The sequence below is a fragment of the Rutilus rutilus genome (assembly GCF_951802725.1).
Source record: "Rutilus rutilus genome assembly, chromosome: 22".
Taxonomy (NCBI): domain Eukaryota; kingdom Metazoa; phylum Chordata; class Actinopteri; order Cypriniformes; family Leuciscidae; genus Rutilus; species Rutilus rutilus.
In genome coordinates this window covers 1566046-1588971 of record NC_140227.1, presented here as the reverse complement: position 1 = coordinate 1588971, position 22926 = coordinate 1566046, and the positions used below count along the sequence as shown (strand labels likewise).

The following is a 22926-nucleotide window of genomic DNA, read 5'->3' as shown; positions in this document are numbered from 1 at the left end:
TAAAAGCTTAGTTTTATGATCAAAGCTCTGTAGTTTTAAGCATATAATAATGCAATGCAATATATGATGATTTAGGGATCGACAAATATGGACCTGATGGATCATATTTGATGCTCATGAAAAAAAAAATATATATATTTCTGTATAATCAAGTAAACCAAAGTCGCTTCAGTCCAGTAAGTGTTCATCTGGAAATATTACTAACAATATCAAAGTTATTCTTACATTTACTTTATACAAATCCGTAAAGATTTCACTGAAAATAGACACGTGAAGCACGAGCTGCAGATGGACAATTATACTAAAATTACACTTAAAAATTGCACATATGTATAAAACTAACACAATGATACGAGCTTGCTTCACGAGTGACTCTGGTGTGTGTGGTTCAGGTGTTCTCTTATTCTGAACGATGTTGGAGAAACTCGCGTGTTCAGGCCGAGGGACCGGGACGAGATGGTGAAGAAGATCATCGAGCCCATGGCGTGTGACGGGCTCAGAACCATCTGTGTGGCCTATCGGGACTTCTCCGGAAACCCCGAGCCCAACTGGGAGGACGAGAACAACATCTTGACCGACCTGACCGCAATATGTGTCGTTGGAATTGAGGATCCTGTCAGACCTGAGGTCAGAGCTTTCTTCATATTTGATCATGTCATGGTTTCTATTTGAAATATTTATAGCATTTGATGCATGAGAACACACCTGTAATGTGACCGCCGCATCATCATTTACTGATTTAGCTGAAAATGTGAAAAGCTATATATTTTCTAAATTGTCTAGTTGATGTCTAGTCTTAATACACACTATCTTAACCCTGGAAACCTGTGATATGAAATAGTAGTCTGAAAAATGACTTTTATTGAACCTTTATGAACCCATATTGTGTAATATTTGAAACATCAGGTTTTTATACCTCATATAGTATGATATAGTGATTCTGATATTAATATGGCAAAAAGTGAGATGAAATTCTGATAGCTTGTTATGTAAATGTGATCCAACGCTGGATACTCCTATAGGTTACTCCCGTGGATCACGGCTGAACGCGTCTTCTCAACACTCACTTACAAACATTTTTCGCCTATCGTGCGTCTACTCTACACCCGTACCACTAAAAAGACGGATTATATCTAAAACTTCAGTCATAAAATTAGTATTAATATTGATAGCATCACTGGTAGCTTCGTTGCTAACTTACTGTCCATCTGTTAAAATGGCGAATATATCAGATGAAAGTAGTCTACCTTTTGGTGCAGGTGAGGACACATTTGAGCTGCACGCACTGCAGTCTGAGCTGGAAGCTGTTGAGAAACAGATCCACGACCTTTTATTGAGACAAGCCGAGCTGATAGACCGGCGGTTAGCTCTTGAAACATCACGCGCCGATGCACACAAATCAGAGATTAACGTTACTAACCCGCTGACTCCGACTTCGTCTACTCCGTGCGTTTCTCAACATAGGTCCCGAGCGCCGAGGTCGCGATCAGCCATGGTCTCGTTCACTCCGGCTCCAACACGCCACCACGAAGCCTGGGTGGTTCCGCAGCGGAAGACGCGAGTCAGGTCTAGACCAAGACTCTCTCCGACCCTCCCGGTTTTCGAGTTATCCACACAAAACCGCTTCTCCCCTCTTCGCGAAACAGAACGCGATGCTGTGATCATCGGCGATTCCATCATTCGGCACGTACGCGCAACGTTAGGTAAAAGTAAGGTGCACAGTCACTGCTTTCCTGGTGCTCGTGTTTCTGAAATCGCTACTCACGTTCCCGAGATTCTGAACGGTGACGAGCGCGTCGGAACTGTTGTCCTCCACGCGGGAGTGAACGACATCAGGCTACGCCAGACGGAGGTTCTGAAGAAAGACTTCAGGAATCTGATCGATACGGTACGCAGCACATCGCCTGAAACAACGATCATAGTGTCAGGACCGCTTCCCACGTACCGACTAGGACATGAAAAGTTTAGCAGATTATTTGCGCTAAATGAATGGTTAATGTCATGGTGCAATGAGCAGAAACTGCTCTTTGTAAATAATTGGAATCTGTTTTGGGAGCGTCCTAGGCTTTTCCGTGCCGATGGCTTACACCCAAGCAGATTCGGAGCAGATCTTCTGTCGGATAACATCTCCAAAATGTTAAATACCTTTTGACTAGTAACCAAAAGTCCAAATCATAGTCTCTGCTGCACCAATTTAACTGATATAAATACTAGTGTAGAATATTGCATAGAAACCGTGTCTATTCCTCGTTTAGTGAGATCAAATAATAAATCTACTGCAGGATCTAGGAAAAATCTAATTGTTATTAAAACAGAAAATGTTGCTATTAGTAAACAAAAACAATTTCTAAAGCTAGGTCTTCTAAACATTAGATCACTCACACCTAAGGCAGTTATTGTAAATGAAATAGTCACAGATAATAGCTTCGATGTACTTTGCCTAACTGAAACCTGGCTTAAACCAAATGATTATTTCGGTCTAAATGAGTCTGCTCCTCCTGGATACTCCTATAAGCATGAGCCCCGTCTGATTGGTCGTGGCGGTGGTGTTGCGACAATTTATAGAGATATTCTCAATGTTACTCAGAAAACGGGTTATAAGTTTATTTCGTTTGAAGTACTTGTACTAAATGTTACGCTCTTAGATGTTAGAAAAACATCCCTATTATCTCTAGCCTTGGCTACCGTATATAGACCGCCTGGGCCTTACGCTGATTTCCTAAAAGAGTTTGCAGATTTTCTCTCAGACCTATTAGTCAATGTCGATAAAGCATTAATTGTTGGAGATTTTAACATACACGTAGATAATCCAAATGATGCGTTAGGGGCTGCGTTTACAGATTTATTAAATTCATTTGGGGTCAAGCAAAACGTCACCGGACCAACTCATCGTCTTAATCATACACTCGATTTAATTATATCACATGGAACCGATCCAACCGATATAGATATTATACCGCAAAGTGATGAAGTCACTGACCATTACATGGTAACTTGCATATTACGTACTGCTGTAATATGTCATGCGGCGCCGCGTTATCAACCAGGCAGAACAATCCTTCCATCCACCATAGATAATTTCTCAAATTGCTTATCCGATCTGTCTCAGCTGCTGCCTGAACCCAAACAAACAGATGAACTAGAAGAACTAACTAGCACTATGAGCACTATTCTCTCTAGAACATTGGATGTTGTTGCACCTATTAGATTAAAAAAGGTCAGAGAGAAAATTAAAGCACCGTGGTACAACAATACCACGCATGTTCTAAAGAGAGAAACCCGTATTTTAGAGCGTAAATGGAAACAAACTAATTTAGAGGTCTTTAGAATCGCGTGGAAAGACAGTATGTCACGTTATAAAAAGGCCCTAAAAGCAGCCAGGGCTGAGCACCTCCGCAAACTAATAGAAAATAACCAAAATAATCCAAGGTTTTTATTTAACACCGTGGCTAGACTAACAAATAAACAGACATCACCCGAACAAAATATCCCGTTACAGTTTAGTAGTAATGATTTTATGAAGTTCTTCACTGAGAAAATAGAAAACATCAGAACCACAATTGTAAACGTTCAATCTTCAGTTGCGCCTTATAATTCAGCCTTAATTATCACCCCGCAAGAACAATTACAGTGCTTTACAACTATAGAACAAATAGAGTTAAATAAACTTATCACTTCCTCTAAAACAACAACATGTTTATTAGATCCGATACCAACTAAACTACTGAAAGAAGTGTTACCTGTAGTGGAAGAGCCTCTCCTTAATATTATTAACTCGTCTTTATCTTTAGGTCATGTTCCAAGAACATTTAAACTGGCAGTTATAAAACCTCTCATTAAGAAACCACAATTAGATCATAATAACCTAGCAAATTATAGACCCATTTCAAATCTTCCATTTATGTCTAAAATATTAGAAAAAGTGGTGTCCGCTCAACTGGGCTCTTTCTTGCAAGAAAATGATATCTATGAGAAGTTTCAGTCTGGTTTCAGGCCGCACCATAGCACTGAAACTGCGCTCGTTAAAATCACAAATGATTTACTTTTAGCTTCTGACCAAGGCTGTATCTCAATACTAGTTTTACTTGATCTTAGTGCTGCGTTCGATACTATAGATCACACAATACTCTTAGATCGACTACAAAATTATACTGGTGTTCAAGGACAAGCATTAAGCTGGTTTAGATCATACTTATCTGACCGCTACCATTTTGTCTATTTAAATGGAGAAAAATCGATCATAACTCCAGTAAACTATGGAGTGCCGCAGGGATCTGTGTTAGGCCCTCTATTATTCTCAGTATATATGATGCCACTTGGAAATATTATAAGGAAACATGGAATTAGTTTCCATTGTTATGCTGATGACACTCAAATATATATTTCATCACGGCCGGATGAAAACGATAAATTATCCAAATTGACAGAGTGTGTTAAAGATATAAAAGATTGGATGACGCGTAATTTTCTTTTATTAAATCCAGACAAAACAGAGGTACTACTTATCGGTTCAAAAAACCGCCCACAAAACCTCTCGCAATACAACTTTAATATAGTAGGATGTCCTGTTACTTTATCCTCTACAGTAAAAGACCTGGGTGTTATACTCGATTGCAACCTGTCTTTCAAAAATCATATTTCATATGTTACAAAAACCGCCTTTTTCCACCTTAGAAACATTGCTAAGCTACGTAATATGCTATCAGTTTCTGATGCAGAAAAGTTAGTTCATGCATTCATGACCTCGAGACTAGATTACTGTAATGCTTTATTAGCCGGTTGTCCTGCATCCTCAATTAACAAGCTACAGTTAGTCCAAAATGCCGCCGCTAGAGTTCTTACTAGATCAAGAAAATATGATCATATAACACCGATTTTATCATCACTGCATTGGTTACCTATAAAGTTCCGTATTAATTACAAGGTATTGCTACTGACTTATAAAGCCCTAAACGGCTTAGCTCCAGTCTATTTAACGGATCTTCTATCGCCCTATAATCCATCGCGCTCTTTAAGATCACTAAATTCAAGGCTTTTGGTCATACCTAGGATATCCAGAACCACCAAAGGAGGGAGAGCATTTTCACATTTAGCTCCAAAACTCTGGAATAGCCTTCCTGATACTGTTCGTTGCTCAGACTCGCTCTCCCAGTTTAAAACTAGATTAAAGACGCATCTCTTCAGCCAGGCATTCATATAATATTTTTAATCTTACAGTTCAAATTACAATCCGGCCTCTAGTTAATAAACGCCAGAGGAGAACTGGCCCCCGACTGAGCCTGGGTTCTCCCAAGGTTTTTTTTTTCTCCATTGGGTCACCTGATGGAGTTTTAGGACACTATTAGGTCACTTGATGGAGTTTTTCGGTTCCTTGCCACTGTTGCCTTTGGCTTGCTCAGTTGGGGATATTCTGGATATCTAATTTGATTTTATCAATAAATTCCACTAGAAACAAACCTTGTTGTATTATTTTAATTTAATACTGTGAAGCTGCTTTGATACAATCTGTATTGTGAAAAGCGCTATACAAATATACTTGACTTGACTTGACTTGACTTAAATCAATGAGATCAGACTAGTTGCAAAAAAATCATATAAATATCAGTCGTCACCCATATTTGCCAATAATATGTTTTAGTAAGATGATATTTAAAAGCTTAGTTTTATGATCAAAGCTCTGTAGTTTTAAACATATAATAATGCAATGCAATATATGATGATTTAGGGATCGACAAATATGGACCTGATGGATCATATTTGATGCTCATGATCCCCCCCCCCCCCCCCCCCCCCCCAAAAAATATATTTCTGGATAATCAAGTAAACCAAAGTTGCTTCAGTCCACTGTTCATCTGGAAATATTACTAACAATATCAAAGTTATTCTTACATTTACTTTATAAAAATCCGTAAAGATTTCACTGAAAATAGACACGTGAAGCACGAGCTGAAGATGGACGGTTGGACAATTATACTAAAAGTCTTACACTAAAAATTGCTGGGTTGTTTCAACCAATGGTTGAGTCAAACATGGACACAACAACCCAACGGTTGGGTCGGTCGATGTTTGACCCAAACGTGGGTTGAAAGTTTGAAACAACCCAGCATTTGTTTTTAGAGTGTACAGTAACTATCAATTAGACGGGTTTCAGCAAGTTCACTGTGTAAATGCAACACAATGGCCCTCATTTATCATTCTTGCGTAGAAACGGGCGTATATGTTGGCGTAAGATTATGCTTACACTCCTCTCACCGCCTGATTTATGAAGCTGTGCGTACCTTTGAAATCCAGGTGTACGCAATACCTCCCCTTGATAAATGCCGCGGCTGGAAACGAGCGTCATTAGAATAACACGCCCCTATATATTCAAGTCTCCGCTCCCCCCACGCCCTCATTTTACGCCATGGACACACGGAAGACGGCAAAGAAGAGAAACTTCTTTGAGAAAGAGAAAGCGAAACCAGGGAAGTGGAAAGAAACAAAATTGATTTCTAGATTTGTATTATTAATGACGCTTATTGTTATTTAGAAGAAGAATGTCGTTATTATTATTATTATTATTATTATTTAAAAGAAGAAGAATGTCATTTTTATTATTTTGTCAGTCTGAATAATTTTTTTGGTCATTGAAAGCCTTTCATTACTAAACCCAGTCCGTGCACACCTGCCGTGCCTAACCCTGGCCTAACCATCGTTTCAAAGAATAGTACAACGGCGAGCACGTCGAATATAAACGCCTCGTCCGTTTGGGGAGGTGCGCGCGCAGTCTGCGGAGACTCGCGCTGCGGAGCCAGGCGAAAGTATAAACAAGGCTTGAAACGTCAGGTAAAGCACACAGGCTCGCAACTTACATATGCCTACAATTCAAATGCTTTGGTAAAGTCACACAAATTAAACATTGAAGTCCGTGCACAAAAATAAACACTGAAGTTTATAATTACTATGTTGTTGTTTTTTTACAGTGGCTCATAATATATTATATCTTTTAGTTTGTCAGTGCGTTGTGTGGTGTTAGGAATTGTTTTTCTGTGCATTCCCGCACTCAAAACGTGCGTACACCACCTCCTGAGCTGGCGTAGGATTTGAGCGTGCCGTACGCCAACGTCCATAAATCTCAAAGTCACCGTGGTTTTGGGTGTACGCCAGGTGTACGCTGGAAATTTGGTGTACGCACTTTTGATAAATGAGGGCCAAGGTGTTTTGTCTTGCAGAAACACTGTCCAGTGCATGTGGTTTGAGATTGCGGGATAATACTGGGAATCGGTAGAGATGTTGCATCAGATGTGATATTGTGAAAGAGGTCCTCAAATGATCTTTCATCTTCACGCACGGGGACTGAAGAAGCGTCTATACTGATGCATTATTTAACCTCTTCTTTTCATCCGCTGTTTCTGTGCTCTCGTTCTCCGTCTCTAGAGCCACGCTCAGTAATTGTCAGTTTGTTGAAGGCTTCTTTCAGAAAGCAGAATATCAGCATGAATGAAGGAGCACTGATGAAGGTCTGACTGCAGGGTGAATCCTCTGTTGTCCTGCTTTGGATTGAATGGGTTTGTGCAAAAGCGCTCGTTGACGATGGTGACACAGATTTGGCGTTCTGTTACCTGACGGGACACGCGAGCCATTCCTTTCCCTAATAAACAGCCGAAACCTAAGGATCTGTAAACAAATCCATTAGTGTTGAATGTCTAAAGTTACCGCGTCACCTTCCCCTGCCGTGGTGTTTTATTGATGAGGCTCTTCCTCTTCAACTGATGACTTTAGCAGGACCGGCTCGTCTTCACGTTTCTCAGAAATACTTCAACGTCTAGTCAATCAGATATCATCTATCGCTTTAGTGTCTAGACCAACATCTATCTATCTATCTATCTATCTATCTATCTATCTATCTATCTATCTATCTATCTATCTATCTATCTATCTATCTATCTATCTATCTATCTATCTATCTATCTATCTATCTATCTATCTATCTTCAGTTTTAGTTTTTATTTATTTCCACCTTATAATTTCAGTGCTTCAACTCAATCTTATTTCAGTTTATTGCCAAGGCAACATATTTAATTTGTTGATCTTCAACAAATATTTACAAATATTTTTCAACTAATATTTACATTTCATTTTATTTCAGCCTAATTGCAATTAACAGAATAATAAATAAATAAAGTTTTAGTTAACGATAATTACCCTGATATATACTGTGTGCCTGCAATATATGCAAATTGTGAATTTGACTTCCAAATATTTTAGATTCCCACTTTCTAAATAACTCACATCGCTTGATTCAACATAAATCTGAATGAAGATGACCACAAAATCAAACTAGAAAAAAAGCTTCCTAAAACCAGCCTAGAGTTTGCTGGTCTGAGCTGAGCTGGTCTGGTCTGAACTGGTCTAAACTGGTCTGTTGGCTGGTCTGAGCTGGTCTGAGCTGGTCTGAGCTGGTCTGTTTTTCTGGTCTGATCTGGTCTGATCTGGTCTGAACTGGTCTGAGCTGGTCTGAACTGGTCTGAGCTGGTCTGAACTGGTCTGAGCTGGTCTGTTGGCTGGTCTGAGCTGGTCTGTTGGCTGGTCTGATCTGGTCTGAACTGGTCTGAACTGGTCTGAGCTGGTCTGAGCTGGTCTGTTGGCTGGTCTGTTGGCTGGTCTGATCTGGTCTGAACTGGTCTGAGCTGGTCTGTTGGCTGATCTGAGCTGGTCTGAGCTGGTCTGTTGGCTGATCTGAGCTGGTCTGAGCTGGTCTGTTGACTGGTTTTAGGCACTTACTCCTTCAGATGAATAATTTTGTCTTTTGTTGCCTGAGAAATCCAGCACTACATCAGGATTCCCACGGGTCCTTGAAATCCTGGAAAGTTTGTGAATCTGAAGAAAAAATAATTCAAAGCCCTGGAAAGTTTTAGAAAATAAACACACACAGATACACGTCCTTGAAAGTGCTTGAATTCATTTTGTGCAAGAAGTTTTCTGGAAAAAAATTCCATATTATTCCCTCCGGTCCGCTAACGTGTTATTTCGCCAACACTTCGTGGCCTATGCGCACTAGCTTGCTTGATTTACGTTAGTTACGCATATTTACGCGTTACCTTAAGTGTTTCCCGCATGAGGTACTTTGTGTTGTACTTTGTCACGCTTGCTCGAAACTACTATGATGGAACCTCAACGTTTGTTGCTGGACACAACAAATGTGTTCCCACATCAAGTCCTTGAATTTGAGGGTACTGGACCTGGAAAGTCCTTGAATTTAAAGTTAACTGAGTGTGGGAACCCTGTGCATAATTAGCGCAGGAGCTAAATTCCTCCCAATGAGCGCTCACTGGTTTCAGTGGTGCCAGTAGAGGAGTCAGGAGAGCGGACTGAACCCTGTGTGTTTTCATTCACTGCTGCACTGCGGTTTACCCTTTCCTCTGGAGCGAGCTAATGCCCGCTGATCACTCTTGTGCCCGCAGGTGCCCGACGCCATCCTGAAATGCCAGCGTGCTGGAATCACTGTGCGTATGGTGACAGGAGACAACATCAACACGGCACGAGCGATCGCTATCAAATGTGGCATCATCCAGCCCGGAGAAGACTTTCTGTGCATCGACGGGAAAGAGTTCAACAGGAGGATCAGGAATGAGAAGGGAGAGGTACTCGTATCAGGACAATACATCAAACATAACCAATCAAGCTCTGTGGACAGCGTTTGTGACGGAATATCAAACACCACAGAAAATAAGACAGACTGGTCCTCTATTAAAAACAAACTTAAAGTAAGGTACTTATAATGGTGCAGCAATATCAGATTTTCTCCACCGAGAGTCAGAGACATTCACACTCTGAGACAAAGATCTGTGTAGTGCAGGATGAGTCATTCATATTTTTCCCGTGTTTTTCTAGAAGAGAAAGACTCTGTCACATCACATGAGAGTTGTTTGCATATCACTTAGATAAAGCCACTCGCACATGCATACCCAACTGCATTACGAAGGAAAACCCGAGTGAGTGGATGAAATCCCACCATATGTATTTGTTGCTGAAGAAATGTACATTTCCACTTTAATGAATCTGAATGAATTCTTAAAAAAAATTGGTTTAAATGAACGATTCAGTGACTAAACTCATAACGACTTCACTTCATTACTGGATGAATCAGCGCTTTTGAACGAATCTCTTGAGTGAATGATTCAATGACAAATACATTTGTTTACGGTCACGTGTCGCCACCTACTGGTGTAACAATGTAAATGATACAGTCTTTATTTCAAAAGGTGATTTACTCTATTTTTATCTCTACCGTAGACATCAGTGTTTATATCTAAACTATAAACTTTTATCCCAGTACTTCTGTGATAATCTGAATGATTGTAAGACTGTGTTGAAAAGACGTTTGTGAAGCTGTTTCATTTCTAAACACGACAACGGCTCTCGCTGGATCAAAACACAGATCTGAATGTTCGCTGTGATTGTTAATGTCAAAATTTTATTTTATGCGATTTTTTTTCTTTTTTTTTAACAATTAATCACAATGATGGTGATCATGTGTAAACGGCAACAGTAAGAGATACAGTATAGTCACATTTAAAATCAAAGTCAAAATAAACTTTAAGGATTTTGAAAAGATGATAAAATTAAGGTCTTTAGGAAATTCCACTATTTGTGAGAGATATGGCCTGGAAAGTTACTTTCAAAAGTAATGCATTACAATATTGCATTACTCCCCCCAAAAGTAACTAATTGCATTACTTAGTTACTTTTAATGGAAAGTAACATGTCTTTCATGCATTTGTAAATCAGTGTTTACACACACCTTATAGGAATCACGGTACGTGAGTAAGCTTCAAATTCTGCTTTTAAAGCCTTAGCAACTCTGGCCTCATGGGAAGAGCATTACGATAGACATGCTTTTTGCTTTTTGCATTGAAAAACACCAAAGAACGAGTTGAAACGACTGTCGGTGCTAATCAACATCACTGCACAAATGCTGTCGAGAGAGCTTAATGCATATTGAACCCAGAGCAAACAACCGTCTGTGGCCCTGATGCTGTTGCGTTCCAGGACTCGGATAATTTATGGGGCTTTTTTATTATGTTGTGATTACATTAGTCGCATTTGTACTCTCTGCAAGTAATGCACTGCTGTTATTGATGTAGACAGTTATTGAACACATTTGATAGGTGGCCATTCAAACAAACAAGCCACACGTGAACGATGGACGCCGTGTGATTTAATACACCGTCAAATCATTTATACTGTATGGAAATGCAGGGACTTCTCTGATGAATGTTGAACCTCATTACAGCAAGAAATGCCATGTTTCATGTTACGTACTACTGGTTATTTTACGTATCCCATGGCACCATGATGGATGCCTGTCTCAGATCTGGGTTTCTATCTCTCACAGGTTGAGCAGGAGCGCATTGATAAAGTCTGGCCTAAACTGCGAGTGCTTGCCAGATCCTCGCCGACGGACAAACACACACTGGTCAAAGGTGAGTGAGAGTGCATGAGCTATTGAGCACCAAACAGTCTCATTCAGAGCCGTACTAACCCGGTCTCATGAAATGCGTCTCTATAGCAAGCATTGTATTTATCATGCAATTTACACATGAAAATGAGTTTTTACGAGCATACAGTCAAACTCAAATTTATTCAGACACCTTCAACATTTCTCACATTATCACAGTTTATTCGCTATAGTTTAGAAAATGTAATAAAATATGACAAGAACTCAGAGTTATCAAATCAGTTGATACAGTAAAAAAAACTCCAAAAACACCAGATATAATTGTTGATATTTTGTACTAGTGTGATCAGGACACTATAGTTCATTTCTGTAAGTGAGGAGAGCAAAATACAGTAAACTGTGACATATTATACCCAAATATTCTTCATACAGTGACTACCAGTGAAACTGATTCGGACACTTTGAGCTGATCATGTTTTGCTGAAGTGTTTTTTTTAGGGGTTCAAGCATGAAATGCTGAAACCCTATTGTAATTGTAAGGATTCGTAAAACGCATCGTGCAGGCCAAACCGTAAGGCCTAGAGACGTGAAACCTGGCCAGATGGTAGGCCTCAATTTGGGGACAACCTATCAGAGTATGACCCCGATTGGCCCATAGGTGGCGCTACAGCAACCAAAAGTACAAAAATGCCCTTACACCACTGTGATCCCCGGCTCAAGGCGGACAAATTCGATTTAGGCAGGAAACATTTTCTGCTATGTCGCATTTTGTCCAAAACCTACTTTTGCGAACTAGTCCCTGGTTTTTGGCCCGATCGGAACCAGACCAGTCTAGGACAATTCTCTGGACTCTCTAGATCAAAAACAGAGGTTCCAGACCAGTCTAGGACTGAATAATTATCAAAAAAAGTTGAACTTTTGCATTTGGATGGCTGTAATAGGGTCATTTATAAAATGGGCGTGGCAAAATACACTCAAAAGCCTATAAATCCCAAATAAAAACTCAGAACTTCACAAAAATTGGTGAGCATATGTGACATAACATCATAAAGAAGCATGCAAAATTGTATGAAGATCGGACCATAGGTGGCGCTATAACTGTTAAAAAGCTTTAAAACCATATATTTCATATGGTATATTGCCTGTATTGGCTGTAAATGGTGTTTTCCATCTATTATGTCAGTGGTTACATGCTTGCTAAATAAAAGTTAATAACTTTTTATGCTTTTATGCTAAAAGGCCTTAAAGGCCTTAATTGCTTGAACCCCGATAAATGCTGCTTGCAGCTTTAATCTTTAATTGCCAATGCTCTTTTTACACACAGACTGAACAAAATGAAGCATTGCTTGGTGATTGGTTGAGCTAAACTGGTATTATCTAATTGTGTAGTTAAATTTAACAGCTGACAGATATTCAACATAATTCATGTGTGAGACAGTCTAACAGAAGGACCGACAAAACCAGTGAAAAACTGTATGATACGCACTGTAAACCCCTTGGGTAGGATCAGTGGTGTGGGTTACGTGTGTATTACCATGCATGCGAAAACTGCGTATCAAATGCACGTGAAAACACATTTTTGCATATAAATTGCACGATAAATACAATGCATGCTATAGAGACACATCTCCTGAGATCAGGCTGGCCGTACAGACCCTGTTTTGGTATTTTTTACATTTTTGTGAAGAGGCATAGGAGTGAAGAACATTTCTTATATGTTGCTCTCATAAAATGTCGAGCCACTTTCTAATGAAGCTCATGCAATTATGCTCGTGTCATCTACAACCATTACAAAATGGTTCTGATGAACAAGAACTGACCTTTTTAGATTAATAATCCACTTGAGTTCATGAACATTGGCATTTACAGCCACAGTGTGTTAGTAAAGCGATCTGGACTCAGATCTGTGATGGTTACGTAAGGCTGAACGTCAAGGCTGAAGTTACAGGATAATTAACATACTGTAAGTAAATGTTGTGCTGTAATTACATCACTGGTGGATTTAATTTCTAGGCGTAATCGCTTGATTGTCCCTGATGTTTTCACATCACATTGCTTTAATGCGGGCAACATATGGCTGTTCATTATAAGTGTTAAATGTCATTTATTCCAGTAAATGAGTAATTTAGCAACATCTGATGTTGATTCTTTTTTAAAGAAATTAATCTTTTTTTTCGGCAAGGATGCATTGATGAAGTGCACTAAACACAAGTATACATTTAAACTTAAATATATTAATTATATTTTATGTCAAATTAAATAATTATATAATGAATAGTTTATATTTTGGTAACACTTTAGTTTAGGGTCCAATTCTCACTATTAACTACAGTTGCTTATTAGCATGCATATTACTAGGATATTGGCTGTTTATTAGTATGGTAACACTTTACAATACGGTTCATTAGTTAACATTAGTCAATGTATTTACTAACATGAACTAACCATGAGCAATACATGTGTTTCAGTATTTATTAATCTTTGTTAATGTTAGTTAATAATAATACAGCTGTTCGTTGTTTGTTCATGTTAGTTCACAGTGCATTAACTAATGTTAACTAAACCTTTGATTTTAATAACGTATTAGTAAATGTTGAAATTAATATTAACTAAGATTAATAAATGCTGAAGACGTATTGTTCATTCTTAGCTCATGTTAACTAATGAACCGTATTGTAAATACCATTAGTTTAGCTTGATATTGCACAATGCACTAGTCACATAAGCAATGCTTTGTCTGATTAAATGTTCAGGTCATGCAGAGATGTTCTGGAGTAATGTGTGTGTGTGTGTGTGTGTGTGTCAGGTATTATCGACAGCACTCTGGTGGAGCAGCGGCAGGTCGTCGCTGTAACCGGCGATGGAACAAACGACGGACCGGCTCTGAAGAAAGCAGACGTCGGGTTTGCCATGGTGAGAACCCATCACACACACACACACACACACACACACACGAGTCTTGTTCTTCACAAGCTGCTCAAACACAGCCTCATTTTCACAGTCAGTCCGAGTCCAGAGCGCCCCCTAGTGTGAGCCGTTGCTTTTACTCCTGTTTTCAATTGACTTACATAAGGTATAAAAACAGCCTGTGTCAGCACTGCCACACCATTTCTATTTCCATAAGTTTAGAGAGCATATTCCTATGTTCCTGCTCATCAAACTGACACCAGCTGTGGGATTTACCATGGTTTTACTGTCGGCCGTGTCTTAAGAGAGAACAGTCCCTCAGGCCAGTCTTTACACAACACTAACAGTGTGTGTGGAGAAACATCTTCTCTCTTTACCTAGACACTGATCGTCACACACTGTCCAGTGTCTCGCTTCAGTGTGTTTTCATACACTTTCAGATTCATTGGTGTTCTCTGTTTAGTCCTAGACTCAGTTTTAAAGAACACTTTACATAAGGAGAATGTCTCAAATTATTGCATTATAGTTTCACGTTTAATGGGTTTTTCCATTTTTTTTCTAGTGATAAAGTATGTTTACGAGCCGTTTAATTCATAAAATTGACTTAATATAAACATTTAATTAAAACAAAACCCAATGATGGGATTCACGTGCAAACTAAAAAAGTCCAAAAATATTACTATTCTTATTGTTCTCTTTTGATGTTGGGCTAAAAATAAAATGACCTGGGGCCAGTTGCATTAACTTTCCTATTTAAATAAGAATGATCTACCTTTTTATGTAACTGACTTAGAAAAAAATATCTTTTTAAGACAAATGGAAATGTTCTTGACAGATTTTGTGAAATGTAATCTTAGTAATGCATATTGTTTATGGTTTGGCATATCCTGGTCATGGTAACATTAACGAATGAATAAATGATCTTTGTCACTTCGGATCAAAAGAGCGATGTGAAACGACAGGGCTTGTGTCTCGGCAGGGAATCGCAGGCACAGATGTGGCCAAAGAGGCGTCCGACATCATCCTGACCGATGACAACTTCTCCAGCATCGTGAAGGCCGTGATGTGGGGACGTAACGTGTACGACAGCATCTCCAAGTTCCTCCAGTTCCAGCTCACCGTGAACGTGGTGGCCGTGATCGTGGCCTTCACCGGAGCCTGTATCACACAGGTCTGTGCCTCATGTGTGTGTGTGGGACTCGCAGCGAGTGTGCTGTGATTAGCGGACAGGTCAAGTCAGCTTTATCTATATAGCGCTTTTTACAATACAGAGTGTTTCAAAGCAGCTTTACAGAGATAACAGGAACATAATGCAACAGAGTTGCTGACAGCAGATTTAGAAGAAAAGCTTAAGTAAGTTCAGTGATGGTTCATTTTTCTTGTAAAAAAGTTATTAATTTAGTTCTGGAGAAAACCGTGATGTCATCGTCCGGCTCAGTTCAGTTCTCATATAATGGTGTCAATGCAGGAGATCAATAATATTGCTGAATATTAAATGTCCCCAACTAAGCAAGACAAAAGCCAAAGGCGACAAAGGCTGTGTTTGCCATGGCAAGTTTCACTATTATTATTGCTCAAACTGGGCTCTGACGAGCCTATTAAACTTCAACACATTTATTACCCTTCACAAGTTTGGGTTTGTCAGTACCATAGGTCAGGACGAGTTATTTCTTTTGTTTTTTAAAGAAACATGCATTAGATTGATCACAACCGATTTCCATTTAAAATAAATGTGTTTTTATTTTTTTTCTATTTCATCAAAGAATCCTGAAAATTGTTTCAATGCTGATATTAATCATAAATGTTTCTTGAGCAGCAAATGATCAAATTAGACTGATTTCTGAAGGGTCATGTGACACTGAAGACTGGAGTAATGATGCTGGAAATACAGCTTTGATCACAGGAATAAAATACATATTCACATAGAAAACAGCTTTGAACAGTTTTGAATTGTAGTAATATTTCACTGTTTTTACTGTATTTTTGATTAGTTAAATCAGCCTTGGTGAGACTCCCTTCAGAAACATCAAAAATCTTTCTGACCTCAAACTTTTGATCTCAAACACCATTTGTATTACGGACATGAATAATCCATCAAAGCGTCTTACATGCAACCTCAGAGTAACGCTCTGGCAACCATCCAACACGCTAGCATTGTAGCAGAGACTTTGTGCATTTTCTTCATACTTTGAAACCACTGCTAACACATATGAGACGCCTTTGACAAGACGATAGATCTGACCTACTATGAAATCTCAAATTAGACTATGGAGAGACATAGGGCACTGGCAAAGAAACCATATTAGATTACTAGGCCAAGGCCAAAGACTTTCATCCCTATGATCTAAAATAGCATTGTTTAATTTCCTAGAGGATCGCTAACCTAATAAATGATGCAGCACTTCTAAGAGAAAGAGGCTAGACTGTGTGAAGATACCCTGATTTTCTCATGAGGAAGATCTCAGTTTCAGAGTCTTTTACCAGTATTATGATACACATTGATGACTAGCAAAGTACGATGCATCGTTGAAGAAATCATCTAGCTAGTCTCGACTGTTTCCCGAAACCGTATTGTCGCAAATTGGTCGTTCAACCACGTTGGTTAATGACGTCACGCAGTTGTTGGAGTGATAATACTTTTAATAAATCTGTTTGAGATCAAAATAATGCTAGATGTTTTGCTATAAATTAGACATGACATCTATTTTGCTTTATTTCCAGATTCAATCATAGGCTCGTTCTTACACTAGAGCTCGTTCACACACGCTGTTCAACAACGACGCTTTAAATCTCTCGACAAACTAAAAGACGTAAATGACATTTGCATGTGTTCTAAATAAAAGATATAGATTGCACTGAATGTCAGCTTGCTTATATTCCTCAAGATCAGGATTTATTGAGTCCACATGTCATGACAACTAGAAACTCTTCTTCTAACCACAGGTCGAGATCTGTCGTTTCAAACACACAACTGTTGTTTGCGAATGTTCGTTGGAACGATGCTTTCGGGAAACACACCCCGTCTGGAAAATAACATTAGCTCAGTTCAGCATGTCTCACTGCTATAAACGCTGTTTTAAGCTGACTGTATGTCCTTCTTCAGGATTCTCCTCTGAAAGCAGTGCAGATGTTGTGGGTAAACCTGATCATGGACACGTTCGCATCTCTGGCTCTGGCCACCGAACCGCCCACTGAGTCTCTGCTGATGAGGAAACCCTACGGCCGAAACAAACCCCTGATCTCCAGTACCATGACCAAGAACATACTGGGCCACGGTGTGTACCAGCTCACCATCATCTTCACGCTGCTGTTTGCGGGTAAGTTGCGTTATAGGCGAAGTAGAGCTGCACGATTATTCAGTAAAAGATCGCGATCTCGATGCAATCATCATCAAAATCTCATTCCAAAATGATTCACAGTATCATTAATTCTGTCTTACAATCATTCAGATTATCACAGCAGTACTGAGATAAAAGTTTATAGTCCAGATATAAACGCTTATGTCTACGGTAGAGATCAAAATAGAGCAAATCACCTTTTGAAAGTAACTTGACGCTTCAAATAACGTAATTGTATCAAATATCGTTACACCAGTAGGTGGCGACAAGTTACAATTAAAAATGTATTTGTCATTGAATCATTCGTTCAAGAGATTTGTTCAAAAACGCTGATTCAACCAGTAATGAAACAAGTGAAGACTTTATGAGTGAGTCATTGAATTATTCATTACATTTTTTTAAAGAATTTATTCAGATTCATTAAACATTTAAAATAGACTACAACCATTAACATTTTGTCAGAGCCTCTTGTAATTTGCGTGTTATTTTGTTTAGTTGTTTGTTCAGAGTGGTGGGAGAATCGTGATCTCTAATTTGAAACAAAAAAATGTGATTCCCAATTTATCCAGAATCGTGCAGCTCTAATGTGCAGGAAATACATTTAAGCTTTCATGCTGGAAAATGGCTAATAAATCGAAGAAACACTCAAGTGATAGAAAAGTAGTTGAAGAGACACTTTCCACATGCCACGCGTTCACGCCATGTTTGTAGTCACCGTATTACCAAATGACAACCCGTGACGTTCTACTCTGAGCTGTTCATGGCAACAATACTCAATGTTTAACAATGAACACTGAACAATAACAACAATGCAAACAATAGCAACAATGTTCATGGCATGAAATGAGGACTAATCATTTGATTGTTCAATCATGATTACGATCACCTGAAGATCTGTGCTTTCTATATAGTCATTGAGAATACTTCACGCTGACGAAGGCAAAGAGCCGAAACGTTTGTCAATATCTCCTGTCAAGAATAAAATAAAATGAGAGTGCAGACCTTTGCGTTTTTTAAACAATATCAATGCCAAAATGAATCTGGTGGTACAAGTCTGAAAGTTGAAAACACAGGCAAAAAAGTTGTAGAAACAAGCAATAAAAGCTAAAGATCAAACTAATAATCGGTTTTACCGATATTTCCCCCTAAATTTAAGAATTTTGCCATTATCAGGTATCGGTTTTGGATTCACCGATAAATGGTGCGATCTTGTGGGCGTTTTGAGAATTGCATGTAGATGTGTCAACAATGGTGGTCAAAGGTAAAATATCTTGCCTCAAAAACAGAAGTAAAAGAATAACTAAATATCGGTTCTGTATATCGGTTATCGGCACATAAACACGGAAATAATTGGTATTGGAATGGGTTATAAAGAAAAACAATATCGGTCGATCTCTAATAAAAGCATTGCTTACGCACGCTGTAGTCTTTTTTAAAAAACACATGATTTTCTTCGATTTTTGTTTAAAATGTAGCTTTTTTCTGAAACTTACCCACATCAAATTTTGATTGAAAATTTTGATTTTTTAAAAGCAGTGGCTCTATTCTTTTGATATATCGTATGTTCAGATATTCATCCAATAAAATATTCTGGGGGCCGTGACATTTTTGTGAAAATGATCAAAAATGCTGGCAACTTTTTTCTTTTTTTTAAGTTGGTGGGGAAAGAGTTATAGAGGAATAGTTTCAAACCTGTTTGAATTTATTTCTTCTGCTGAACACAAAAGAAGGTATTTTGAAGAATGTCAGCAACGAGACAGTTGATGGACCCCATTGACTTCCATAGTAGGAAAAAAAATATACTCTGGAAGTCAATGGGGTTCCCGACATTCTTCAAAATATCTTCTTTTGTGTTCAGCAGGAGAAAGAAATTCACACAGGTTTGGAACAACTTGAGAGTGAGTAAATGGTGACAGAATTTCCATTTTGAAGTGAACTATCCCTTTAAGAGTTCTGCAAGGAAGTTACACTTTTTACAAATCAGAATCTCGTAAGTACAGTAATTCCGACATGGTGTGAACGCACACACGTTCATATAGGATGTGCATATTGGATTATATTTAGATAGTGTCTTGTGTTGTGTCCAGGTGAGCAGATCTTTGACATCGACAGTGGCAGGCACGCGCCGCTTCATTCTCCTCCATCTGAGCACTACACCATCATCTTCAACACCTTCGTCATGATGCAGCTCTTCAACGAGATCAACGCCCGCAAGATCCACGGAGAGAGAAACGTGTTTGAAGGCATTTTCAGAAATCCCATCTTCTGCTCCATTGTCCTCGGCACTTTCGCCATTCAGGTACCAAAGTCTTCTCTGTTCAAATAGGTTTTTCAGACAAATTGCCATTGATTGTTTCCAGCTAACAAAACATGTTTTGTTCAAGTTCCCATTAAGTTACGAAAATGTTATTTCTGAATGTTCTCTTTGTAAATGTTCATTTACACAAACCGAGAGCCCCTACAGTTATAAATAGACTTCACCACACCACTTTATTAGTTCTACACAGTTCCATTTTAACATTTGGTTTTTAGATTGTAATTATTCAGTTTGGAGGGAAGCCGTTCAGTTGTTCTCCTCTGGACCTGGAGAAGTGGATGTGGTGTGTTTTCCTCGGGCTGGGAGAGCTGGTCTGGGGTCAGGTAATATGTTCAATATTCTTTCAAATCTTTTTACCACCACAGCTGTACGGTTACCCAGGTGTTCCCACGATCTATGAGCTTCTTCTTGTCTTCAGACTCCTGATATAGATATAGACCTCTATATCTCACTGAATCCTATATGCAATGAGCCTCATGTGAACTGGGTTATTGCAATAATAGTATTTATTTATAATGTGGAATAACCGTATTTATATGCTGCCAATTACCATGTGCAATATCATTATTTATATGCTGCTGTCAAACTCTTTTTAGTGTTATATTTTAATGCACGTTGTAGCATTTGTATATTTTTATGAGCCATTGGAACGGACGAATTTCGTTCATATGTGCACTCTAAATGTACAGTTAAAAGACAATACAAAGCTTTCCATCCATCCATCCATCCATCCATCCATCTATCTATCTATCTATCTATCTATCTATCTATCTATCTAGCTATCTATCTATCTATCTATCTATCTATCTATCTATCTATCTATCTATCTATCTATCTATCTATCCATCTATCCGTCTATCTGTCTGTCTGTCTGTCTGTCTATCTATCTATCTATCTATCTATCTATCTATCTATCTATCTATCTATCTATCTATCCATCCATCTATATCTCCATCCATCCATCCATCTAGATGGATTTTCTTGTTTTTTTGTGCTGTCCTGTTCTGAAACCTGTCATGCACATCCTCACTCTCTGTCAGGTTATATCAACAATCCCGAACAGCAAGCTGAGGTTCCTCAAAGGAGCTGGTCGTCTGACGCAAAAGCATGAGATGACGGCCGAGGAGGAGATGAACGAGGACCAGGAGGAGATCGATTACACCGAGAGAGAGTTACGACGAGGACAGATCCTCTGGTTCAGAGGCCTCAACAGAATCCAGACTCAGGTTAGACAACCGCTGATAATCTGTGGACAGTTACGACTGCCTGAAATATTCAGCATGAATTCTGCACTGAAATGGCATCTGTAGGAAGGAACCATACTTATGCTTGTACATCAATTGTGTTTGTAATTATTATGTACTTGAGATTCAACCATCCGCACGGCTGGCAGTGTGTTTTACGGTCAGATTTAGATCGTGCGGAGGTTGAACCGCAGCTCAGCTCTGCCAAACACTGCATTACTGGCACAAACATCAGCGCTGATCACGAGACTTTTGTTCTGTTGCATAAATCATGTGCTGTCGGTACACCTTTCATGAAAAACACTGTCATATTCCAACCGAATAGTCACCAAAGTCAGAGCTTTAGATCTAAATAGCAGTGTAAATCTCAGTACAGGTCTAATCGAATGCATAAATTATGATTTTTTTTTTTCAAGGAAAACGTTTAAATGTCACATTTTGGTGATCAAAGATGAGTTTTAAGGGATAAAATAATTGACTAGAGGAGGACTTTAATAAAAAATAAAAAAAAAAACATTTCAACAAACCTTCTCAGTCCAAAAATCCAACAAACTGTAGAAATGGATAACCTGCTAAGTCTGTTTTGTAACTCCACTCCGAGTTTTCCAAACATGCTCCTCCCAGGCAAAAATCCGGTGAACAGAAAAACATCCTTATTCTACGTATCAGCCGTTTGTCCGATAAGATTAGAGGATCACTAACTGTAGTATAATGCACCGCATGTGACAACCTGCATGCTGGAGTTTAGTAGTGGCATGCAAATCATTTACAGTGAATTGTATTGCCTGTTAAATGTATGTGATATGATAACAGTGCTCTCCTAGGCGTAACGATGCAGTCCCCGGTGAGGCTCGTGAAGGTGAAGGCGTTCATCATCAGCAGCAACGAGGAGGACTTTTCTAAAGCCATCAAAGCCTCAGTGCTAATTTAATATGAAGTGTTTAATGTGTGATGAGGGCCTGTCATAGTCTTCTAAACCATGTCCGTGTGATGAAGCATTGGTCACGTCTTTGACGCGCTGTGCTCCGTTTATTTTTCTCCCCCTTCCTGCAGATCGAGGTAGTGAACACGTTCAAGAGCGGGACTTCATTTCAGGGGGCTTTGAGACGCCAGTCCTCCACCACCAGTCAAAATCAGGATGTAACCAATGTTTCTAGTCCTAGTCACATGTCCTTGTGCAATGCTCTTTCCTCTCCTACCAGCACTGCTGCTGCTCCCTCTGGGCGTGAGTGACACTCTTCTTTGGGTGTTTGTCAGGGATGCCCTTGGAACTGAAGTGGGCCAATCACAACGACGAGCACAGAACTGTTAATCAAAATCAGAAAACAGGTCTATGAATAAACTGTAAAAAAGCCAAGATATTTGGAACAGTGGCAACATTGGGTAAGATGCCACAAAACACGTGGCCCCCTCTAAAAAATGCTGGGTTGTTTCAACCCAAATTTGAGTCAAATATGGACAGACCCAACCGTTGGGTTAAAAAAAATTTGTTTGGGTTAAAAACGTTTGGGTTTGTCCATACTTGACCCAAATTTGGGTTGAAACAACCCAGCATTTTTTAGAGTGTTAAATGTAGGTCCGTAAAAAAACAAAAAGCAAAGTAATACCTTTTAAACCAATGGTGCCCAATCCTGTCCTTGGAGATCTACTTACCTGCAGAGTTCAGATCAAACCCTGATC

General features: G+C 39.1%; 1 protein-coding gene across 11 annotated transcripts in view; it reads left to right on the top strand.

The window, feature by feature from the left end:
• The window catches only part of atp2b2 (ATPase plasma membrane Ca2+ transporting 2), a 193273-nt gene that overhangs the window by 160630 nt on the left and 9717 nt on the right, over positions 1–22926 (top strand). For 5 of the 11 annotated variants that reach the window (XM_084394806.1, XM_084394808.1, XM_084394803.1 and 2 more), the window contains 9 exons: positions 393–627; positions 9444–9623; positions 11378–11465; positions 14247–14353; positions 15327–15518; positions 17451–17664; positions 19773–19984; positions 20218–20325; positions 21043–21228. In XM_084394806.1, the coding sequence (XP_084250932.1) occupies positions 393–627; positions 9444–9623; positions 11378–11465; positions 14247–14353; positions 15327–15518; positions 17451–17664; positions 19773–19984; positions 20218–20325; positions 21043–21228 (1522 nt within the window). Of the gene's footprint in view, positions 1–392; positions 628–9443; positions 9624–11377; positions 11466–14246; positions 14354–15326; positions 15519–17450; positions 17665–19772; positions 19985–20217; positions 20326–21042; positions 21229–22299; positions 22472–22926 lie in introns of all 11 variants that reach the window. The other 6 variants (XM_084394805.1, XM_084394812.1, XM_084394813.1 and 3 more) reach the window with 2 other exon arrangements.